The sequence below is a fragment of the Macaca nemestrina genome, chromosome 13 (assembly GCF_043159975.1).
Source record: "Macaca nemestrina isolate mMacNem1 chromosome 13, mMacNem.hap1, whole genome shotgun sequence".
NCBI lineage: Eukaryota > Metazoa > Chordata > Mammalia > Primates > Cercopithecidae > Macaca > Macaca nemestrina.
Genome location: NC_092137.1, coordinates 55,307,231 through 55,325,977, shown reverse-complemented (window position 1 = coordinate 55,325,977; position 18,747 = coordinate 55,307,231). Strand labels below are relative to the sequence as shown.

Genomic DNA, 18,747 nt, shown 5'->3' with positions numbered 1-18,747 from the left:
ATACATGGAAAAGTACTGCTAGATTCATCTCAGATCTTTGAAAGGATGTTTAATGAACATTTTATATGAGTAAGGTTGAGGCCACAGAATAGGGTTACCTTGTATGATTAACCCTTTATTCTGCAGTATAGGAGACTTGAGGAACCATGAAAAGTTAAACTTTCCTTATATAAACTCTTTGTCTTAATTTTGGTTTTTCAAAAATAAGGAGCCACTAAAGTGATTACCGAGGAGTCCAAAATTAGCATTTTGGTGATCCTGTAGTTCTTATTGAAAGGTGTCCTTTATTTTAATTTGAAAATTAAATGTTTCTGTTCTAAAAATAATCTGGCTGCTATTCAGACAATGCAGCAAGCATTAATGATGTAGGTAATGGGAATATAAAGATGAAAGGCATTTATCAGTTTTCCGGGGTCTAGTAAGGGGAGACAAGCCTGCAAAACAGTGTTTTCTTTTTTATAAATTACCTGAAAGCTTTTTTGTTATTTAATAAATGTAGACATCTGAAAATAGTGTAAATAAAATAAATGTTAAGTCTAAAGCATAGAAACATTTTTTAAATACATCAATTAGTAACCTGTCATAAGGTATACATTCATTCTAATCAGTCAAGTGGTATCTCATTGTGTTTTGGTTTGCATTTTTGTAATGACTAAATGATGTTGAGTGTTTTTTCATGTGCTTATTGGCCATTTGTGTATCTTATTTGGAGAAATGTCTATTCAAACCCGTTGTCTATTTTAAATTGTTTTTTACTGTTGTAAAAGTTTTTAAATATATTCTGAGTACAAGTCTCTTATCAGATCATTGGTTTGCAAGTGTTTTCTCTCATTCTGTGTGGTATCTTTCCACTTTCTTTGTGGTGAAAGTTTTTAATTTTAATGAAGTCCAATTTATCTTTTTTTCTTTTGTTGTTTGTGCTTTTGGTGTTATATGTAAGAAATAATTGCCTAATCCAAAGTCATGAAAATTTACACTTATTTTTTTCTTAAAGAGTTTTCTGGCTGAGTGCCGTGACTCATGCTTATAATCCCAGCACTTTGGAAGGCTGAGGCAGGAGGATTGTTTGAGCCCAGGAAGCTGAGGCTGCCTGCTTTGGCACCACTCCACTCCAGCATGGGCGACAGAGTGAGACCCTGTCTCAACAACAATAACAACAACAAAAAGATAGGAAAGAAAGATAAGAGTTTTCTAGTTTAAGCTCTTAACTTTGACTCTTTGAGCCATTATGAGTTAACTTTTATATATGATATGAAGTAGAAGAATCCAACGTTATTTGTTTTGCTGTTGGATATCCAGTTGTCCCAGCACCATTTGCTTAAAAGACTGTTTTTTTCTCATTGAGTTGCCTTGGCACCCTTGTCAAAGTCAGTTGACCATAAATGTAATGGTTTATTTCTGGGTTATCAGTTGTATTCCACTAATCTACCTGTTTGTTCTTGTGTAACTACTCTACTGTCTTAATCACCATACTTTTTTAGGAAGTTTTGATATAGGGAGGTTCGAGTACTCCAACCTTTGTTGTACTTTTTCAAGTTCTTCTTTATTTTTTTTGGATCCCTTATATTTCCATATGAATTTTGCAATTGACGTCAATTTTTGCTAAAAGACAGCTAGGATTGTGATGGTGTTTGTATTTTAGATCAATTTGAGGAGTGTTACTGTCTTAATGTCTTTCAATTCATGAACAGGAGTCTTTCCAATTATTTAAGTCTTCAATTTCTTTCGACAATGTGTTATTTATAGTTTATATGTCTTAAAATTATTTTCACTGTATTCCTAAGTATCTTATATTTTTCTGTGCTATTATAAATGGAATTATTTAATTCATTTTCAGATTGTTTATTGCTGGTGTATAGAAATACAATTTTTGTATATTGATATTGTGTCCTACAGCCATGCTGGACTCTCATTCATTATTTCTAGTAGCTTTTTTGTGGATTGCTTAGAATTTTTTAAATGTATACAGTAGGCCCTCATATCATTGTTTTGTTCAGTGTTGTTTCGTTACAATGTAGATGAGGAAAAAAAAGCAATTCCTGGCTGGGGCCACTGTCTGTATGGGATTTGTATGTTCTCCCCATGTCTGCACGGGGTTTTCTCTGGGTACTTTGTGGTTTCTTCCCATATTCTAAAGATGTACACATTAGGTTCATTGGTGTGTGTCAGTTGTCTCAGTATGAGTGTGGGGGTGTGTGTATGAGTGTGTCCTGTGATAGAATGTTGTCCTGTCCAGGGTTGGTTCCTGCCTTGCACCCTGAGCTGTCAGGATAGGCTCTGGCCACCTATGACCCAGAACTGGAATAAGCAGGTTGGAAAATGAATGAATGAATGAATGAATGAATGAATGCAGATTATTGTAAAATAAAAACCTGTAAAGTATACAATAATGATGCAAATGCACAACAATCAATGGTGCAGTGTGAAGGCACTGAGTGATCCTGCCATGTTTGCTGTTTTTGAACTGTGTGGTGGCGGTAGGAGGTGCTTCTACAGCAGTGTTTGCTTTGTAAACATTTGTTCCTTGGTTTAACCCACTACTGCTACAACCACCATCACTGATTCACCAAAAATTGTGTTTTAAAAAAATCTTCCTTAAATGTATGTATAGCTTACATTATTTCAATGTTTAATAGTAGCAGTGTTTTGAGTCTTTAGATTTTTTTTTTTTTTTTTTTTTTTTTGAGACAGGGTCTTTCTCTCTTGTGCAGGCTGGAGTGCAGCGGTGTGATCTCAGCTTGCTGCAACCACTGCCTCCGGAGTTCAAGCGATTCTCCTGCCTCAGCCTCCCGAGTAGCTGGGATTACAGGCACCTGCCAACATGCCCGGCTAATTTTTGTATTTTTAGTAGAGACGGGGTTTCACCATGTTGACCAGGCTGGTCTCAAACTCCTGACCTCAGGTGATCCGCCTGCCTTGGCCTCCCAAAGTACAGGGGTTACAGGTGTGAGCCACTGCGCCCAACCTTTATTTAGAATATGATGATGTTTTTGTCACCAGAAATATGCCATAGAAACTGAAGTCTTAGCCGGGCGCGGTGGCTCAAGCCTGTAATCCCAGCACTTTGGGAGGCCGAGACGGGCGAATCACGAGGTCAGGAGATCAAGACCATCCTGGCTAACACGGTGAAACCCCGTCTCTACTAAAAAATACAAAAAACTAGCCGGGCGAGGTGGCAGGCGCCTGTAGTCCCAGCTACTCGGGAGGCTGAGGCAGGAGAATGGCGTAAACTCGGGCGGCGGAGCTTGCAGTGAGCTGAGATCCGGCCACTGCACTCCAGCCTGGGCGACAGAGCGAGACTCCGTCTCAAAAAAAAAAAAAAAAAAAAAAAAGAAACTGAAGTCTTGTTTATATAAATTAACCTATGGTAAATTGGTTTTGTTACATGTCATTTCACTTAAAGGCACAGTTTCCAGGAAGCTATCCTCAACATTTAAGTGAGGATTTACTGTATAAGATCATGTTATCTGCAAATAGAGTTTAGTCTCTTCCTTTCCAACATGGGTGCCTTGTATGTCTTTTTCTTGGCCAGTTGCGCTGCATAGCACCCCCAGGACAATGTTGGACCAGAAGTGGCAAGAATGGATGTACTTGTCTTGTTCCTGGTCTTAGGGGGAAAGATGTTTACCATTTAGTTTGAGGTTAGCTGTGGGTTTTTTTAGATGATCTTTATCAGTTTGATAATGTTCCCTTTTGTTCCTGTTATGTTAAATATTTTATCTTGAAAGGGTATTGGAGTTAGTGAGATGCTTTTTCTGTGCGATGCTTTTTCTGCATCTATTGGGATGATCATGTGGTTTTTGTCCTTATCCTGTTAATATGGTATATTATGTTGATTGATTTTCGTATGTTGAACCAATCTTGTATTTCTGAGATAAAGGCCACTTGGCCATGGTGTATAATCTTTTTTGTATGTTGCTCAATTCAGTTTGCTAGTATTTTGTTGAGGATTATTGCGTCTGGATTCATAAGGGATGTTTATCTGTAGTTTTCCTTTCTTGTGATGTCTTTGTCTGATTTGGTATCAGGATTGAACAAACTTCTAAATTAACTAATGAATCTAAATTAATAATTCTCTTGTTGACCATTAGAAGCAACAGTATTTGAATATATTTCTCAGAAGGGATTTTAGTAAAGTTCTGTACCTCCCTCCTATTGAGAATCAATTATCTTGGATAAACAATCTTTCAACTTTTTTTTATTAAAACCAATTTGAGGAAACTGTAAGGGACTAGAAATTTTGTTGGCAAATGTCAATTAAGTCAGCCACACTGCTAGCAACTAATATTTTTTCATTCTTGCAGCTTCACTAACAATCTCTTCAGCTTCTTTACAGGAAAAGATTGAAATTCTTCTGTACTTTGCACAGTGGGGTTGGTGGCAGTGTAGATTGCCTCTCAGATGTTCCTGTTCTAGGATGTATTCATTTTATCTTATGTGTGATTATCAGTGCCTAGTTGTCTCATTTCTCTTGGCTGTTTTTCCCTTTTTTTCTTCTCCAGTGCTCTAAAGGGTCTGATGGCTCCACTAGAGCATTCCTAGTGCTTGTTTCAGTGTGTCTGTTGTGATACCTGCTTTGAGCTCTCTCATGCAGCTGCTTACATATTTTTATGCAGTATGTGTGGGCTTACGCATGTAATTTTCAGAGCTTTTCCATTTATTGAAAAGACCTTGTTCCTAGGAACCATAAGACAAGAGGAAAGGAAGTTGTAGGTTAGGGTTTACTGTACTTTCTTAAAGTTAATTTTATTTAAGGTTGTGATCATTGAGTACTGCTGGGCCGTATACATGACTATTCTGGTATCATCAACTTTGGGGAAATTGACCTGATTCAACCCAGAACACCAGAATCATCAACTTAAATACTCTAGAATTTTAACTTGTCAGCTGGATCCAAATATTTATTAAGCTAACAGAGAGGGTGTTCTTTTTCCAATAGGAAAGCCTACTGTGAAAAATAACACTCGTAAGATTCTTTAGTAGTACCGAATAGAAACAGAATAGTGTGATTTTTTTCTGATTATAGTCATGATTCATACTTGCCAATAGAGTGGGACCATTTCAGATGGCACAGAAAAGAATAAAGCAGCAAGTAAAACTCACTGATATTCCCGTTATGCAGAGAAAAACACTGCTTAGTGGTTATCCTTTCAGACTTTATATGTTTAATTTCTTAAGTGAGAATATACTGTGAGTCTTTTTGTAACATTCTGTTTTCATTTATCATTATGGACATGTTTCTGTGATAATGTAGATCTGTATCACTTTTTTAAATGGCTATGTAACACTTCTCTTGCATAAATATACCCTAATTTTATTTAATCAGATTCACATGGTTTTTGAAAGTCATTTTCAACAACTTAATTATAGTTCTCTACTGTGGGAAAGTACTTATCAAATATATTGGAGTAAAGCCCTTTTCTCTGTTTTTGGGTCTAACGGTAGGTGAAATATTCACATTAAAATTTGTCCCTTATTGATTAAACTACCTTGTTAATTTCACTTAGCCTTTCTTGGCCTTCATGATTCATCTTGCATCTTGTAATTATCTGCCTACGCTTTGCCCATTTGTTATGCACACACACGTATAACATTTTGAAGGACTTTAATCAGCTGAGCCTTCAATTTGGCATCATACAACGGAGAGTATGAGTTTTATCTATAGGAATCCTGGGTTCAGATCCATGTTCTGCCACTTATTAATGATGTGATCTCGGTCTAGTCATGTAGGAGCTGGGTTTCACTCTTTCAAGCCTACCTTTCATTAGGTTTATTTGTTTGTTTGTTTAAGAGATGAGGGGTCTCTGTATTTCCCAGTCTGGTCTCACACTCCTGGCCTCCTACCTTGGCCTCCCACAGAGCTGGAATTACAGGCATAAGCCACTCTGCACAGTGGCTCATTAGGTTTTAATAATTGAAAGAGATGGCCGGGCGCGGTGGCTCAAGCCTGTAATCCCAGCACTTTGGGAGGCCGAGACGGGGCGGATCACGAGGTCAAGAGATCAAGACCATCCTGGGTAACACGGTGAAACCCCGTCTCTACTAAAAACTAGCCGGGCGAGGTGGCGGGCGCCTGTAGTCCCAGCTACTCGGGAGGCTGAGGCAGGAGAATGGCTTAAACCCGGGAGGCGGAGCTTTCAGTGAGCTGAGATCCGGCCACTGCACTCCAGCCTGGGTGGCAGAGCCAGACTCCGTCTCAAAAAAAAAAAAAAAAGAAAGAAAGAGATAATGTTGTATAGGCTACTGCAGTGTTTGGCATAAGTTTATGTGCTCAGGAAATAAAGAAGGTGTGGAGATTGGAGAATGTAGATCAGCAGTCAAACATCTATCAGTCTTAAGCGTATCATTTCTCATACTTTTAAAAAGTTTCATACAGTTGCCATAATGATAGAGTTTATAATTGCTTGGAAAATTGTAGGAATATGAATTTGTTATATTCCTAAAGTTTTAATAATGTCTGGTACTTAAGATATTTCTAGGAAGGTTCAAATCAGAAGACTGGTGTGAATAAAAATATTTAAGCTTCCTTCTCCCCAAAAAAATATAGATCTAAAAAGGAAGGAAATATTTTTAAATTATACTGAGCACAGATAATGCCACAGTAGTACAACTTCATTGGTTTGGATCCACTGACAGGGAATTTGAATGCAGTACTAATGTATGTATCTTTGTACTGACTATAGATCATGTTAATTCCTTAAGGGAAAAGAGAGAAGATTAATGCCCTTTATGGACGATAAAACTGAAGGCCAGAGAGGTTGGAGTCCTATCCAAAATCACAAAATTGCTGAGCTGGTACATGCTAGGATGTGGGTCTCTTGAATCCCAGACTTGATATTTCCTTTTACCATATTCATTTCGGTAGAAATTACAGACTAATTATAAATCATATCTAGTCACTACACCTGTTTAGACAGTAACTCTGTTATATTAGGGAGGTTTGATTAGACATTTATGTTGTACAGTACAAACCTCTCAAATCTACAGTCATTGATTTCATGGCCAGGTTTTACTGAGTAGTTTTTAATGATAGTAAAAAATAGCGAGCACATCTGCATTTACTTTAACTTTTCACCAATAGTGATTTTGAAGGTTAATGTTTTTGAGCATTTTGAGAACCACTTTTATAAAGGAGCATTTGTTCATTTGGAAAATAGATTTGAGAGGCTGGGCACGGTGGCTCACACCTGTAATCCCAGCACTTTGAGAGGCTGAGGTGGGCGGATCATGAGGTCAGGAGATCGAGACCATTCTGGCTAACACAGTGAAACCCCGTCTCTACTAAAAATACAAAAAATTAGCCGGGTGTGGTGGCGGGCGCCTGTGGTCCCAGCTACTCGGGAGGCTGAGGCAGGAGAATGGCGTGAACCCGGGAGGTGGAGCTTGGAGTGAGCTGAGATCACGCCACTGCACTCCAGCCTGGGTGATAGTGCAAGACTGTCTCAAAAAAAAAAAAAAAAAGAAAGAAAGAAAGAAAGAAAAGAAAAATAGATTTGAGGTATACCTTACCTGCTTATTCCTTTGGGCTATTAGCTTTTACTTACCCTATAATAGTAAAAACTTAGATAAGGTTTAAAATCCTTTCCAATGTGGTTTATAAAGTAACATGTTTACAGTACGACACAACAGTATAGTTTATTGACTTTAATAATACGTTTGAAATTTTCTTCTTTATATATTTACTATTTAAATAATGTGATTGTGGTGATAATAATAATAACAAATAGCCTGACATTTATTAAGAATTTATTATATGCTATGTACTCTATTAAGTGCTTTACATTAATTATCTTACTAATGAAAAATCTAGTGAATCACATCTCGAGATCATTCCTATTTTTTGACAAATCATTAGCTGTATATATTTATGGGGTACAATGTGTTTTGACATGTATACAATGTGGTGTGATTAAATCAAGCTAATTAAATTACCACCTTGTTACCTATTATTTTTGTGGTGAGACATGAAATTTACTCTCAGTTATTTTGAAATATATAGTCTGCTGTTATTGACCGTTGTCACCCTGGGGTGCAGTAAATCTCAACTTTTTTCTCCATTCTATCTAGAAACTTTATGCCTTTTGTTCATTCCATACGTTTTATAGATGAAGAAACTGAAATATAGAGGACTTTAGTGACTTACCTGAGGTCACATAGCTTGTAAGTTATGCAGTCATTTTTTTTTTAGTCTCTGTGACCCAACTATAGAACCTAAGTTTTTTGTTTGTGTGTATTAAACCACTGCTGTAGGGCACAAAGGGAGCCTCACAGGAAAGACTGATCTTACCAAGGGCTGTCTTTATCATCACTTCCCCGTTCTCTCACTGTACCCTCCTAATAATAAAAAAAAAGGCATTAATTGTTAGAACCACTGCTAGCAGAAAGGTGCTTACAGTTAGACCTGTACCTTTAGGTTTTCTAGATGCCATTCATTCTTCAAGACCCAGCTTAATTTCCATTTACAGTGTTTCACAGTCTTTTAACATTTCTTCCAGTTTTTCCCTTTTCTGAGTTCTCATAACAGTGCAGTATTTATTTTATACCTTCATTGACTTGCTTTTACATGTTTTATCTTTCCTAGAATTGTAATGTTGGACAGGACCTTCAAGAATCAGAATGAGTTTTCTCATTCTGCTAGGTTGAGTTACTTGAACAGTATCACCTCATTAAGTGTTTGCTGATTGCCAGAAACCTATTAGCATTGCTCCTATCTCCTTATTCCTTTTCTGAGTTCTCATAACAGTGCAGTATTTATTTTATACCTTCATTGACTTGCTTTTACATGTTTTATCTTTCCTAGAATTGTAATGTTGGACAGGACCTTCAAGAATCAGAATGAGTTTTCTCATTCTGCTAGGTTGAGTTACTTGAACAGTATCACCTCATTAAGTGTTTGCTGATTGCCAGAAACCTATTAGCATTGCTCCTATCTCCTTATTCAGTATGACATTATTCGTAATGTCCTTTTGACAACCTATAGATAGACCATTTCAAGTTCTTGTCAGTCATCAGTTGTGCTAGTACAACAGTAGAAACTAGTGGGATAGCACTGAGCTCATTTAGATGTTTTAGGCAGGGCTGTACCAAACAAGTTGGGGAATATTTGAATAAATAGTTGAAATCAGAGTTTGAAAACAAAGCTCGAAATCATATATAGAATGTTAAATTAATAGCATTCAAGCCATTTAGGTGACTGAAATAAGTGTTTGAATCCCTGCTATGTACTGGACACAGTGTTGGGCATTTAAAATATCCTAAACAGTACTCATGATATACTAGCAGCAATTAAGGACTTTGTACTAATATCCAACATTGTGCAGTTCACATACATAGTTTTCCCCACAGAAGTACCCTTAAGAGCAAAGGAAAGTTACGTACACCTTAGGGGACCTGGGGATCAAAACCAAAGCAGCCCTAAAACTGTGATTTTTCTTCGATGTCACCTCTTCTTGCAAAGAGTATATCCATATTTATTTTACTATAAAATTTTTTTTCTCCCAATTGTTCACGGTTCAGAGAGATTAATTACATCAGTCTATGAATTCAGGATCACTTTGGCACACTTCAGGGTTCTCCTTGGATTGAGCATAACCCGATTTTGAGACATCAGGCTATGCTTCCTTGATCCCCTCAGTGGCCCTGTGGCCATGTCCAAGAGCAGACATGCTAAGTTGGGCTTTGTCTGACTCATTACTATTAATAAACATTATGTAACAGTGTAGCACATTTACTTTTCTTTTTTCTTTGACCCCAAAATTTTTACAGCATTGTATTTATCAACTCTTAGAAGGAAGTAGCTTTTCAGGTAATCTAAAGGCTGTTTTGTCTTTTGCTTTGTAGAAATTTTTCTTTTAATGATACCCAGGTTAAGTTACAATTTTGTTTCTCAAAGAGAGATCTTAAGAGCAGAGTTGTTGCACAAAAAAATCAAATAAAAACCGAGGTGAGTGGATCACGAGGTCGGGAGATTGACACCATCCTGGCTAACACGGTGAAACCCTATCTCTACTAAAAATACAAAAAATTAGCCGGGCATGGTGGCGGGCGCCTGTAGTCCCAGCTACTTGGGAGGCTGAGGCAGGAGAATGGCGTGAACCCAAGAGGCGGAGCTTACAGTGAGCTGAGATCGTGCCACTGCACTCCAGACTGGGCGACAGAGGGGGACTCCGTCTGAAAAAAACAAAACGAAACAAAAAGAGCAGAGTTGTAAAGCTCATTCATATGTGTAGTTTTTCTATCTCAGTCTTTTTTGATTTATTTTCTGCATATATTTTGGTGTCACTGAAGTATCTCATTTTAGTGTGTTAATATTTTTTGTTATTGGAATTTATTTATTGAATTATTTGATTATATAGCATGCATTGTATGAGATGAAAAACCCCAAGATGATTTATTTTTTCTTTTTCTTTCTTTTTTTTTTTTTTTGAGACGGAGTCCTACTCTGTCTCCCAGTCTGGAGTACAGTGGTGCAGTCTCGGCTCACTGCAACCTCTGCCTCCCAGATTCAAGCGATTCTCCTGCCTCAAGCCTCCCGAGTAGCTGGGATTACAGGCATGTGCCACCATGCCCCACTAAATTTTGTATTTTTCGTAGAGATGGGGTTTCGCCATGTTGTCCAGGCTGGTCTGGAATCCCTGACCTCAGGTGATCCACCTGCCTCAGCCTCCCACAGTGCTGGGTTTACCGGCATGAACCGCCGCGCCCAGCCCCCAAGATTATTTTAAGTAACTCCTTGTTTTGGATTAGAAGTCTTCTAGGCTTTGGAGACATTTAATCATTGTGTATGGCTAGAACGATTTGGTTATGCAGAAATAAATAACATTTCATGGAGAGGTGTTATACTGATAATACAAGTAAGAGTGGGTTTAAAATGTGGGTTTTAAAGTTAATGTTTCTTTAACTTAGTGTTTCTTTAACTTTTTAGGTTTGGTTTTACTGTATGTAGTAGTCTTTTTATTTTCATAGATGGAACAAATCCAAATTGATAAAATAATGTTCTAATTTCAGATTTCTTTTTCAATTTTTAGTTGTTGACCTCCTCTACTGGAGAGACATGAAGAAGACCGGAGTGGTGTTTGGCGCCAGCCTATTCCTGCTGCTTTCACTGACGGTATTCAGCATTGTGAGTGTAACAGCCTACATTGCCTTGGCCCTGCTCTCTGTGACCATCAGCTTTAGGATATACAGGGGTGTGATCCAAGCTATCCAGAAATCAGATGAAGGCCACCCATTCAGGTGAGATGTCTGGAAAACAAGGCATGCATTGGCAATAGTGTAAACAGGATTAGCATTAAGACTTCATCTACTGTCTATAGAGTTACAAGCATGCACTTTTTTCTTAAAGATAATTGCAGATATTTGCTTAAGCTATGCCAAAAACATCTGCTTTCGAGATTTTCAAAAAGTCATTTCAAAGGCTCATGATGGAGGAGACTGTTTACGTATCATTAAACTAACTCTGCTACTTGTTAGGAATATTTATTAGAGTTAGGCATTGGTTATCTTACTTTAATGAGTGTTGTGTCTTTTTAACATGGGTAGGTTTGGTGAGGATTATATATTCTTTATTGTTTACTTTTTATGCTGTCTGATAACATCCTTTCTGATATTTCATATCTTTCTAGTAGTATGCTGATATTTTTCTATTATGCTTTTCTTTATGTATTTTCTTTATCTAGTTTCTTAAGGCATTATTTTTTGATTATTTTTTGGAGAGCTTTATTTCAGCATCTCCTTGTCTCTCAACTATCATCTTCTACCCTTATTTTCACAAGTGTACTATGGCATTATATAGTTGCTATTGAGACACACCTCAGCTTGAGTCTGCCCTCACCTCATACTCTGCATGTTTTTCCTCCTCTTTTTTAATTGACATATAATTCATATACCATAAAACTCATTTGTTTTTAGTATATTCACAGAATTCTACAACCATCACTGTTTTCATCACACAAAAAGAAACTTCCTACTTATTAACAGTTCAACTCCCCAACCAACGCCCAACAACCACTAGTTCACCACGTTTTTAAATGAATTTTTTTCCTCAAACTTGTTAATTTCTATCTGTAACACCACTACCATGCTAGTTTTCAGGCTCCTGTTTTGATGTTATGTTTGTTTTCATCTCATGTAAAGAAAATCACTAAATATTGTTAAGAAAATCACAAAATTTTGTTCTTTTCCACTGCTTCCTCAGTCTACCAGGAGCCTCTAAAGCAAAGCCATGGCCAAATTCAGTCTGCTGCCTGCTTTTGTAAATAAAGTTTGTTGGAACACAGCCATGCTCATTCATTTAGCTGGTTTCATACTGTAATAGCAGAATTCAGTAGTTGTAACAGAGACCATATGAACATGAAAGCCTAAAATGCTTAACTATCTGGCCCTTTACAGAAAAAGTTTGCTGACCCCTAATTGGACTCCATTTGTTACCAGATTGACTTCTAGTTACCTTGGATTACTGCCGTTCTTACAGATGATGTCAGATTAATTTTTCTAGAAGTACCACTTTTTTTCTAAAGAGAAAAAAAAAAAGAAAAGGCAGGGGCCCTCTATAGACTGTAGGATGAAGTCCAGATGTCTTTGTCTTGTCTCTCGTTTATTCCTTCTAGAGTTTTGTACCCATGTTCATGCTGCCTTCCTTAGCTCCCTAGATCCCTCAGTCATATTTTTTATTTGGCTCTGAGTTTGATTCAAGACCCAGCTCTTTGGAGGATTTCCTAACCCTGACCCCAAATAATCTGAGAATTCAGTTCCTACTGCATTAAGTATGCCTTTGAAATGTTAATTGTTTTGCATAAGGAGATCATTTTTCTTCAAATAGATTGCAATCATTTAAAAACTATTTCTAACTTGTTAGCTTGAAAGTAGGGGAAACAAAGAAAAAAACTATTTCTGGCAAGGTAAATACCTGTTTGGGCATATGAGTATGTACCTACCTACAACATGATCCAGTTGATATTAATGGGGAACTTAAATGGATTTACATACTTTGAAAGAGGAGACCTACTAAATTATTTTGCTTATTGTAAAGACTGGTGATCTTTCTCTGGCTTTCTCTTTTTGATGAAGTAACGACGTTATACAAGTTTGGGGGAGAGACCAACATTTATTGACTAGCTCTTATATGTCTAACCTTTTATGTACATATTATTAATAAGTTTATTTTAAGTTTATGATAATTCTATGAAATAGGTGGTATCACTCCATTTTACAGGGTGGCAGAGAAAAACTTGGAATTCAGTAACTTGAAATTGTAGTTTCAAAATGGCAGAGCCAGCCAGACGTGTTGGCTCATGCCTGTAATACTAGTGCTTTGGGATCCTAAGGCAGGAGGATTGTTTGAAGCCAGGAGTTTGAGACCACCCTGAACAACATAGTGAGACCACCATCTCTACAAAAAATTAAAAATTAGCTAGGTGTGGTGATGCATGCCAGTAGTCCCAGGTATTCAGGCAGCTGAGCTGAGAAAATTGCTAGAACCCAGGAGTTGAAGGCTGCAGTGAGCTGTGATCATGGCACTGTACTCCAGCTTAGGCAATAGAACGAGACTCTTTCTCAAAAAAAAAAAAAAAAAAAAAAAAAAAGGCTGAGTCATATTGTTATCAAGCCACAAATGATAAAGAAGTATGATCTTTAATTAGTTATGCTGAAATATGTAAAAATATTGTCAAGCCAAAACTTCTAAATTTTCTACAGTTCCAATTTTACACATCGATTTTTGAGGTTTTTGGAAAATATTAGTGATTTATTTCCTTCTTAGAAACACTTTATTCATTTTTTAAACTTTCTTCAAAGAGATGAGTCTCACTGTATTGCCCAGGCTAGTCTCGAACTCCTGGGCTCAAGCAATCCTCCTGCCTCAGTGTCCCAAGTAGCTGGAACTACAGGCATGCACCACCGTGCCTGGCTAGAAACACTTTTATTCTTAAAGTCCTTTTATAGTCATTATAAAGTAAATTTAGCCAACTACCAGTTTAAGCTTGTTGGACAGTTTTTCCTAGTTCCCCTTAATCACACTAGTAAAGGTGATATAGTAAAGGTTTGTATCTAATATCTGTGGTTACTGAAAGAGTGATGAACAGTGCTGGCCTTGTATTAGCCAGTTGAATTATGTCAGTTGAATTAATGTAAATATCTACAGGATGTCATTGATGGGGAGTGCTGTCTTTGTGCTTTCTTGTTAGGCATCTTGTCTTTAGCAAGAACCAGCAACAGTGGTACAAAGAAGCAGAATTCCAACCAGGGTTATATCAGCCACTTTCTTATATTTTTCAAATTTGGGTAAACAAGTAATTGTTGATTTAAATATCAGTGTGAATCTTTGAGTATTTTTCACTTGATATTAATAATTCGGTTTTTTGTTAATAATTGTCTAACAGTGTATTAGACCATGTATTAGTAAAGATACATTCCTGGTCCATAACAGTTTATACTCGAGTAGGAAAAATATACAAGTATACGTGTGTCTATATTTCAGAGCTGAATCCAGTAAATACTATAAGACTAACACAAAAGAAAGCATTGTTAGAATTATACAGGAGTGAGAGATAACATGAGGGTTTTATGAAAGAGATTGTCAGATGAGGCCCCATGGACGAGTGAGATTTGAGATTGGGCTAACTGGCTAAATAAGGTATCACCAGAGGTAAGAGAGCATTGCGGATTGGGAAAAAAACATATGATTAATAAAGGCTACATTAAGGTTAAAAAATATTTAGTGAATGACTCATTTCTGACTGCAACATAAAGAGTAGTTGGAAGTAAGGTTGGAAAAATTCAGGAGGATGTCCCTGGTTGAAAAGTTGGAGTCATAGAATCACAGAATGTTCGAGCCTGAAGGAACTGAGGAAAGTCTCTCAAATTTACAGAGTTGGAGCACTTACCCAGAGAAGTTAAATGCCTTCTGCAATGTTGTATAGGTAGGTAGTGGCAGGTCTTCTAACTCCTGCCTGAGTTCAGCCTAGACAGCACTATCTAGGATAGCTCACGTAAGGTTAATCTGGCATTGACTGACAGATTGGATTTGGATGCAGGCAGATCAAAGATTTGTTTGGAGAGCGATAGAATATTCCAGCTCATAAATAGTAAGCACTTAAAATAGAGTGATGGCACTGTGAATAAAAACCAGAAAACATATTTGGGGTATGTTGCAGAGGTAAAACTATGGGACAAGGAGTTGTTTAAGATGTTATTTCCAGTGTATGAAACTGGCGTCCTCAGACATGGGGAGGTTATGAGGACTACTTCCAGCAGATACGAGAGAAGACTCAGCACTTCTGAGTTGGTTGTACTTTGCCAAGATAAAATGGCGTCTTTGAAACAATAATGAAACTGTTCCTTACATTCCTGTGGACTTGGCTTTTTCCCCAGTATAGTATTTTTATGTATTTATTTATTACCAATACAATATTTTTAAATTTCACAATTTTAGCCATCTCAGAATGGATTAAAGCATCTAGATGATGTAACTCTTAGGTTTTGCTAGGATTGCCATGTGCTTTTGGCGGCCACTTTACAATCTTGTTCTTAACACATTGAGCAATTTCCCCTAGAGGTTAGTCTTAGAGAGTTTAGGATTTGGAAATGAAAAAGATCTTTGTTAGGAAAACTTGATGAGACAACATAGTGTCAACTTTAAGGAAAAAAAAAAAACCCATAGTCATAACTACCATTTATTGAGTGCATCCTTGTGCCCAGTTAACATTAGGCACTTTTCTCGTTGAATTCTCGTGATAATCTCCACTTTATAAATGAGGAAACTAAGTTTAGAGGGAAGAATAACTTTGCAAAATTACCTAGCCAGGTAAGTGGCAGAGCATCAGATTCAAGCCTAGATCAGTCTGGCTTCAAAGTGTATGCTTTTTCTGTGCTAGTCAGCAGACAGTGCATATCAAGGAAATACCCCTTACTGCTGAGTTTTTATATTGCCCTTAATTTGGAAACAGTTGGCTTTCATAGTAGAATATTTTCTTAATTTCTAACAGATGTATAATTTCTGATTGACATTTTGGGAAAAATTACTTCAATTAGTGACAATTACGATGTGTTTTGTTTTCTAGGGCATATCTGGAATCTGAAGTTGCGATATCTGAGGAGTTGGTTCAGAAGTACAGTAATTCTGCTCTTGGTCATGTGAACTGCACGATAAAGGAACTCAGGCGCCTCTTCTTAGTTGATGATTTAGTTGATTCTCTGAAGGTAAGTTTATTTTGCCTTTCATTTTTGATATACTCAGAATTTAGTATCAAAAGAGTTGAGTGTAAAATCGTATTTTCTATATTCAAGTAAATGATAAATATTAATTAAATCACATGGCTAGAAACTTGTGTTTTAAAATTCAGAATCCAATCAGATAAGGATGAATAAGTGCTATTCCTTTTTTTTTTTTTTTTTTTTTTTGGTAATACTTAATACAGAGAGTCCTGTGTTCCTTTTTAAAGGAGAATAAGTTATAAATCATACTTTTGGGCCGGGCGCCGTGGCTCACGCCTGTAATCCTAGCACTTTGGGAGACCGAGGCGGGCAGATCACCTGAGGTCAGGAGTTCGAGACCAGCCTGACCAACATGGAGAAACCCCGTCTCTACTAAAAATACAAAATTAGCTGGGCGTGGTGGCGCATGCCTGTAATCCCAGCTACTCAGGAAGCTGAGGCAGGAGAATCTCTTGAACCCGGGAGGCAGAGGTTTTGGTGAGTTGAGATCGCACCATTGCATTCTAGCCTGGGCAACAAGAGGAAAATTCTGTCTCAAAAATTTTTTGTTTTTTTTTATATATATATAAAATCATACTTTTGGAAATCATGAAGATTAAAAGGAAGAGAAAATTAAAGGGAATTTTGACTATAGGCATAAAGATCGTCTAATGCCAGTTTTAATACCAGATGTGATTTATTCATTCTGACTTTGTTTTACAGTCCAGCACTTAGTTTCTTATCTTATATGTGATTCATACATACATGAAAGCTATTTCATATCTTGGACTCTTTCTTATTCTAGATAAGATTTAATATTCTGAAACACCTCAACTGACCTTCAATTGGTCATCATTGGAAGTTTTTCTTTAGTTTGAGATCTTGCTACATAAGCAGCTGTTAAGAGTCTCACCTTGCAGATAAACTCTCTCAAAGTTCTGACTGACGAAACAGGCACTAAACCAGAGTTGTGTAATTTAATTAAGCCTGAAGCACTGGACCTGCAGTGCTTTTCTTTTTCATAGAACTTGGCATTTGTGTTTTATATGCTGTTGCCTGTGACTCTGCAGAAAACAGGCAGACTTGTTTCCAATCGAAGCCTGGACGGAAATGTAGTGGTGGTAATTCTCATAATTTTTTATTTTTCATTTCCAAGAGAAATGTTCTAGTTTATATTTATCACACATGCCAAGGATATAGTAGCAATAAGGGGGTGACTGGGCCTTTAGACTCAAAAAAAAACAATTTCTGAACTGGTCAGAATAGGTGTAAGTGCTTAAAGTGCTTTTATTAAAAAAAAAAATTTTAGCCTTTATAACCTGGTAGTTGATACATTATTTTCAGTTGTTTGCGTCTCTGGGATTACAGGCATGAGCCATCGTGCCCAGCCGCATCTCTTATTTTATTTATGACTTGGAACTTAAGTTACTTCCTAATAACATCAAGGGTAAATAATGTAGTTTCCTTTTATTACTTATCTCTTTCATATAGAGTGGTTGCATTTAGTGACTGAATCTGGAGTGGTGTTTTAAAATGATCTGATGTCAGTCTGTAAATAAAGAGATTATGGTTATGTTGTTTGGCGTGTTTGATCAGTTTCAAAAGAGATAAAGTAAAAATATTTTGGAGCAAATGAAATAGAACCTTGTACATACAGCCTAGAGGAAGCCAGTTCCTATTCATGTGTTATTACCTTCTGTATGTAGCTGACTTTTAGGGTAGAACATGTGTGAAAAGTGATTGAAAAGGAGGTACTGATGCCGTTTAAGATGGATGGTTTGTGGATAGGAATTGACTGAGAAGAAACACTGTCTATAGGTAGTAATTCAGAGCTTCAAACAGCAAAGGACCATCTCTGAATTTAAGTCAAAGATTGGTGGGGGAGAGAGGTGACTTCAAAGAAAAGCCTGGTGAGCTTAGGAGAGGAGAGATGGTTGTGGTTTTTATGGATTCAATAAACATGGCAACAGAGATACACCAAAAGTCATCCTCCATGTTTGCACAGTATAGCAGTGAAGGCAGCTATATGTCTACAATTTAACATTTTTCTTGAGAGAAATGTCATTCTTGAATAAATCTATTTTTTTAAATTGATGTGTGAATGATGCATTATGCTCTAGTTTTCTGAGTTTGAGTATAAAGTTTCCACTTGTCTTTAATCAAAAGAAAACTTATTCTTTCAGAGAAAATTTTCATCCATACAAAGTCCAATGTGTAGATACTTATGTAGGTATAGAAATATTTGTCAAAGGCAAGAGGAGAGAAAATATGTTAGGGGCTGATGAGATCTTAAGAAACGTTTTAAATCTCTGTTTTGCACAGGTATTTGAGAATTGAATATGAGGACTTTTTAAAATAAGTTTTGAGAAATAATTTCTTTGTTAAATCTTAGCTTTTAATTTCTTTCGAAAACTACATTTTTTTATAAAAGCAATTATGTTATTCATGAGGAAGCTAGCATAAATGAGAGAAATCAAACTTGATAAGTTTTCGCGTTGAGTGACTGCTAATTTGAAAGTAACAGAAAGTGACACATGATGAGATAGATTTCCTTCC

At 36.8% G+C, this 18,747-nt stretch overlaps 1 protein-coding gene across 6 annotated transcripts in view; it reads left to right on the top strand.

Annotated features, from left to right (window-relative positions):
* The window catches only part of LOC105465046 (reticulon 4), a 79,810-nt gene that overhangs the window by 53,223 nt on the left and 7,840 nt on the right, over positions 1-18,747 (top strand). For all 6 annotated transcript variants that reach the window (XM_011713251.2, XM_071076702.1, XM_011713249.2 and 3 more), the window contains 2 exons: positions 11,028-11,235; positions 16,059-16,197. In XM_011713251.2, coding sequence (XP_011711553.2) covers positions 11,028-11,235; positions 16,059-16,197 — 347 coding nt within the window. The remainder of the gene's footprint in view (positions 1-11,027; positions 11,236-16,058; positions 16,198-18,747) is intronic.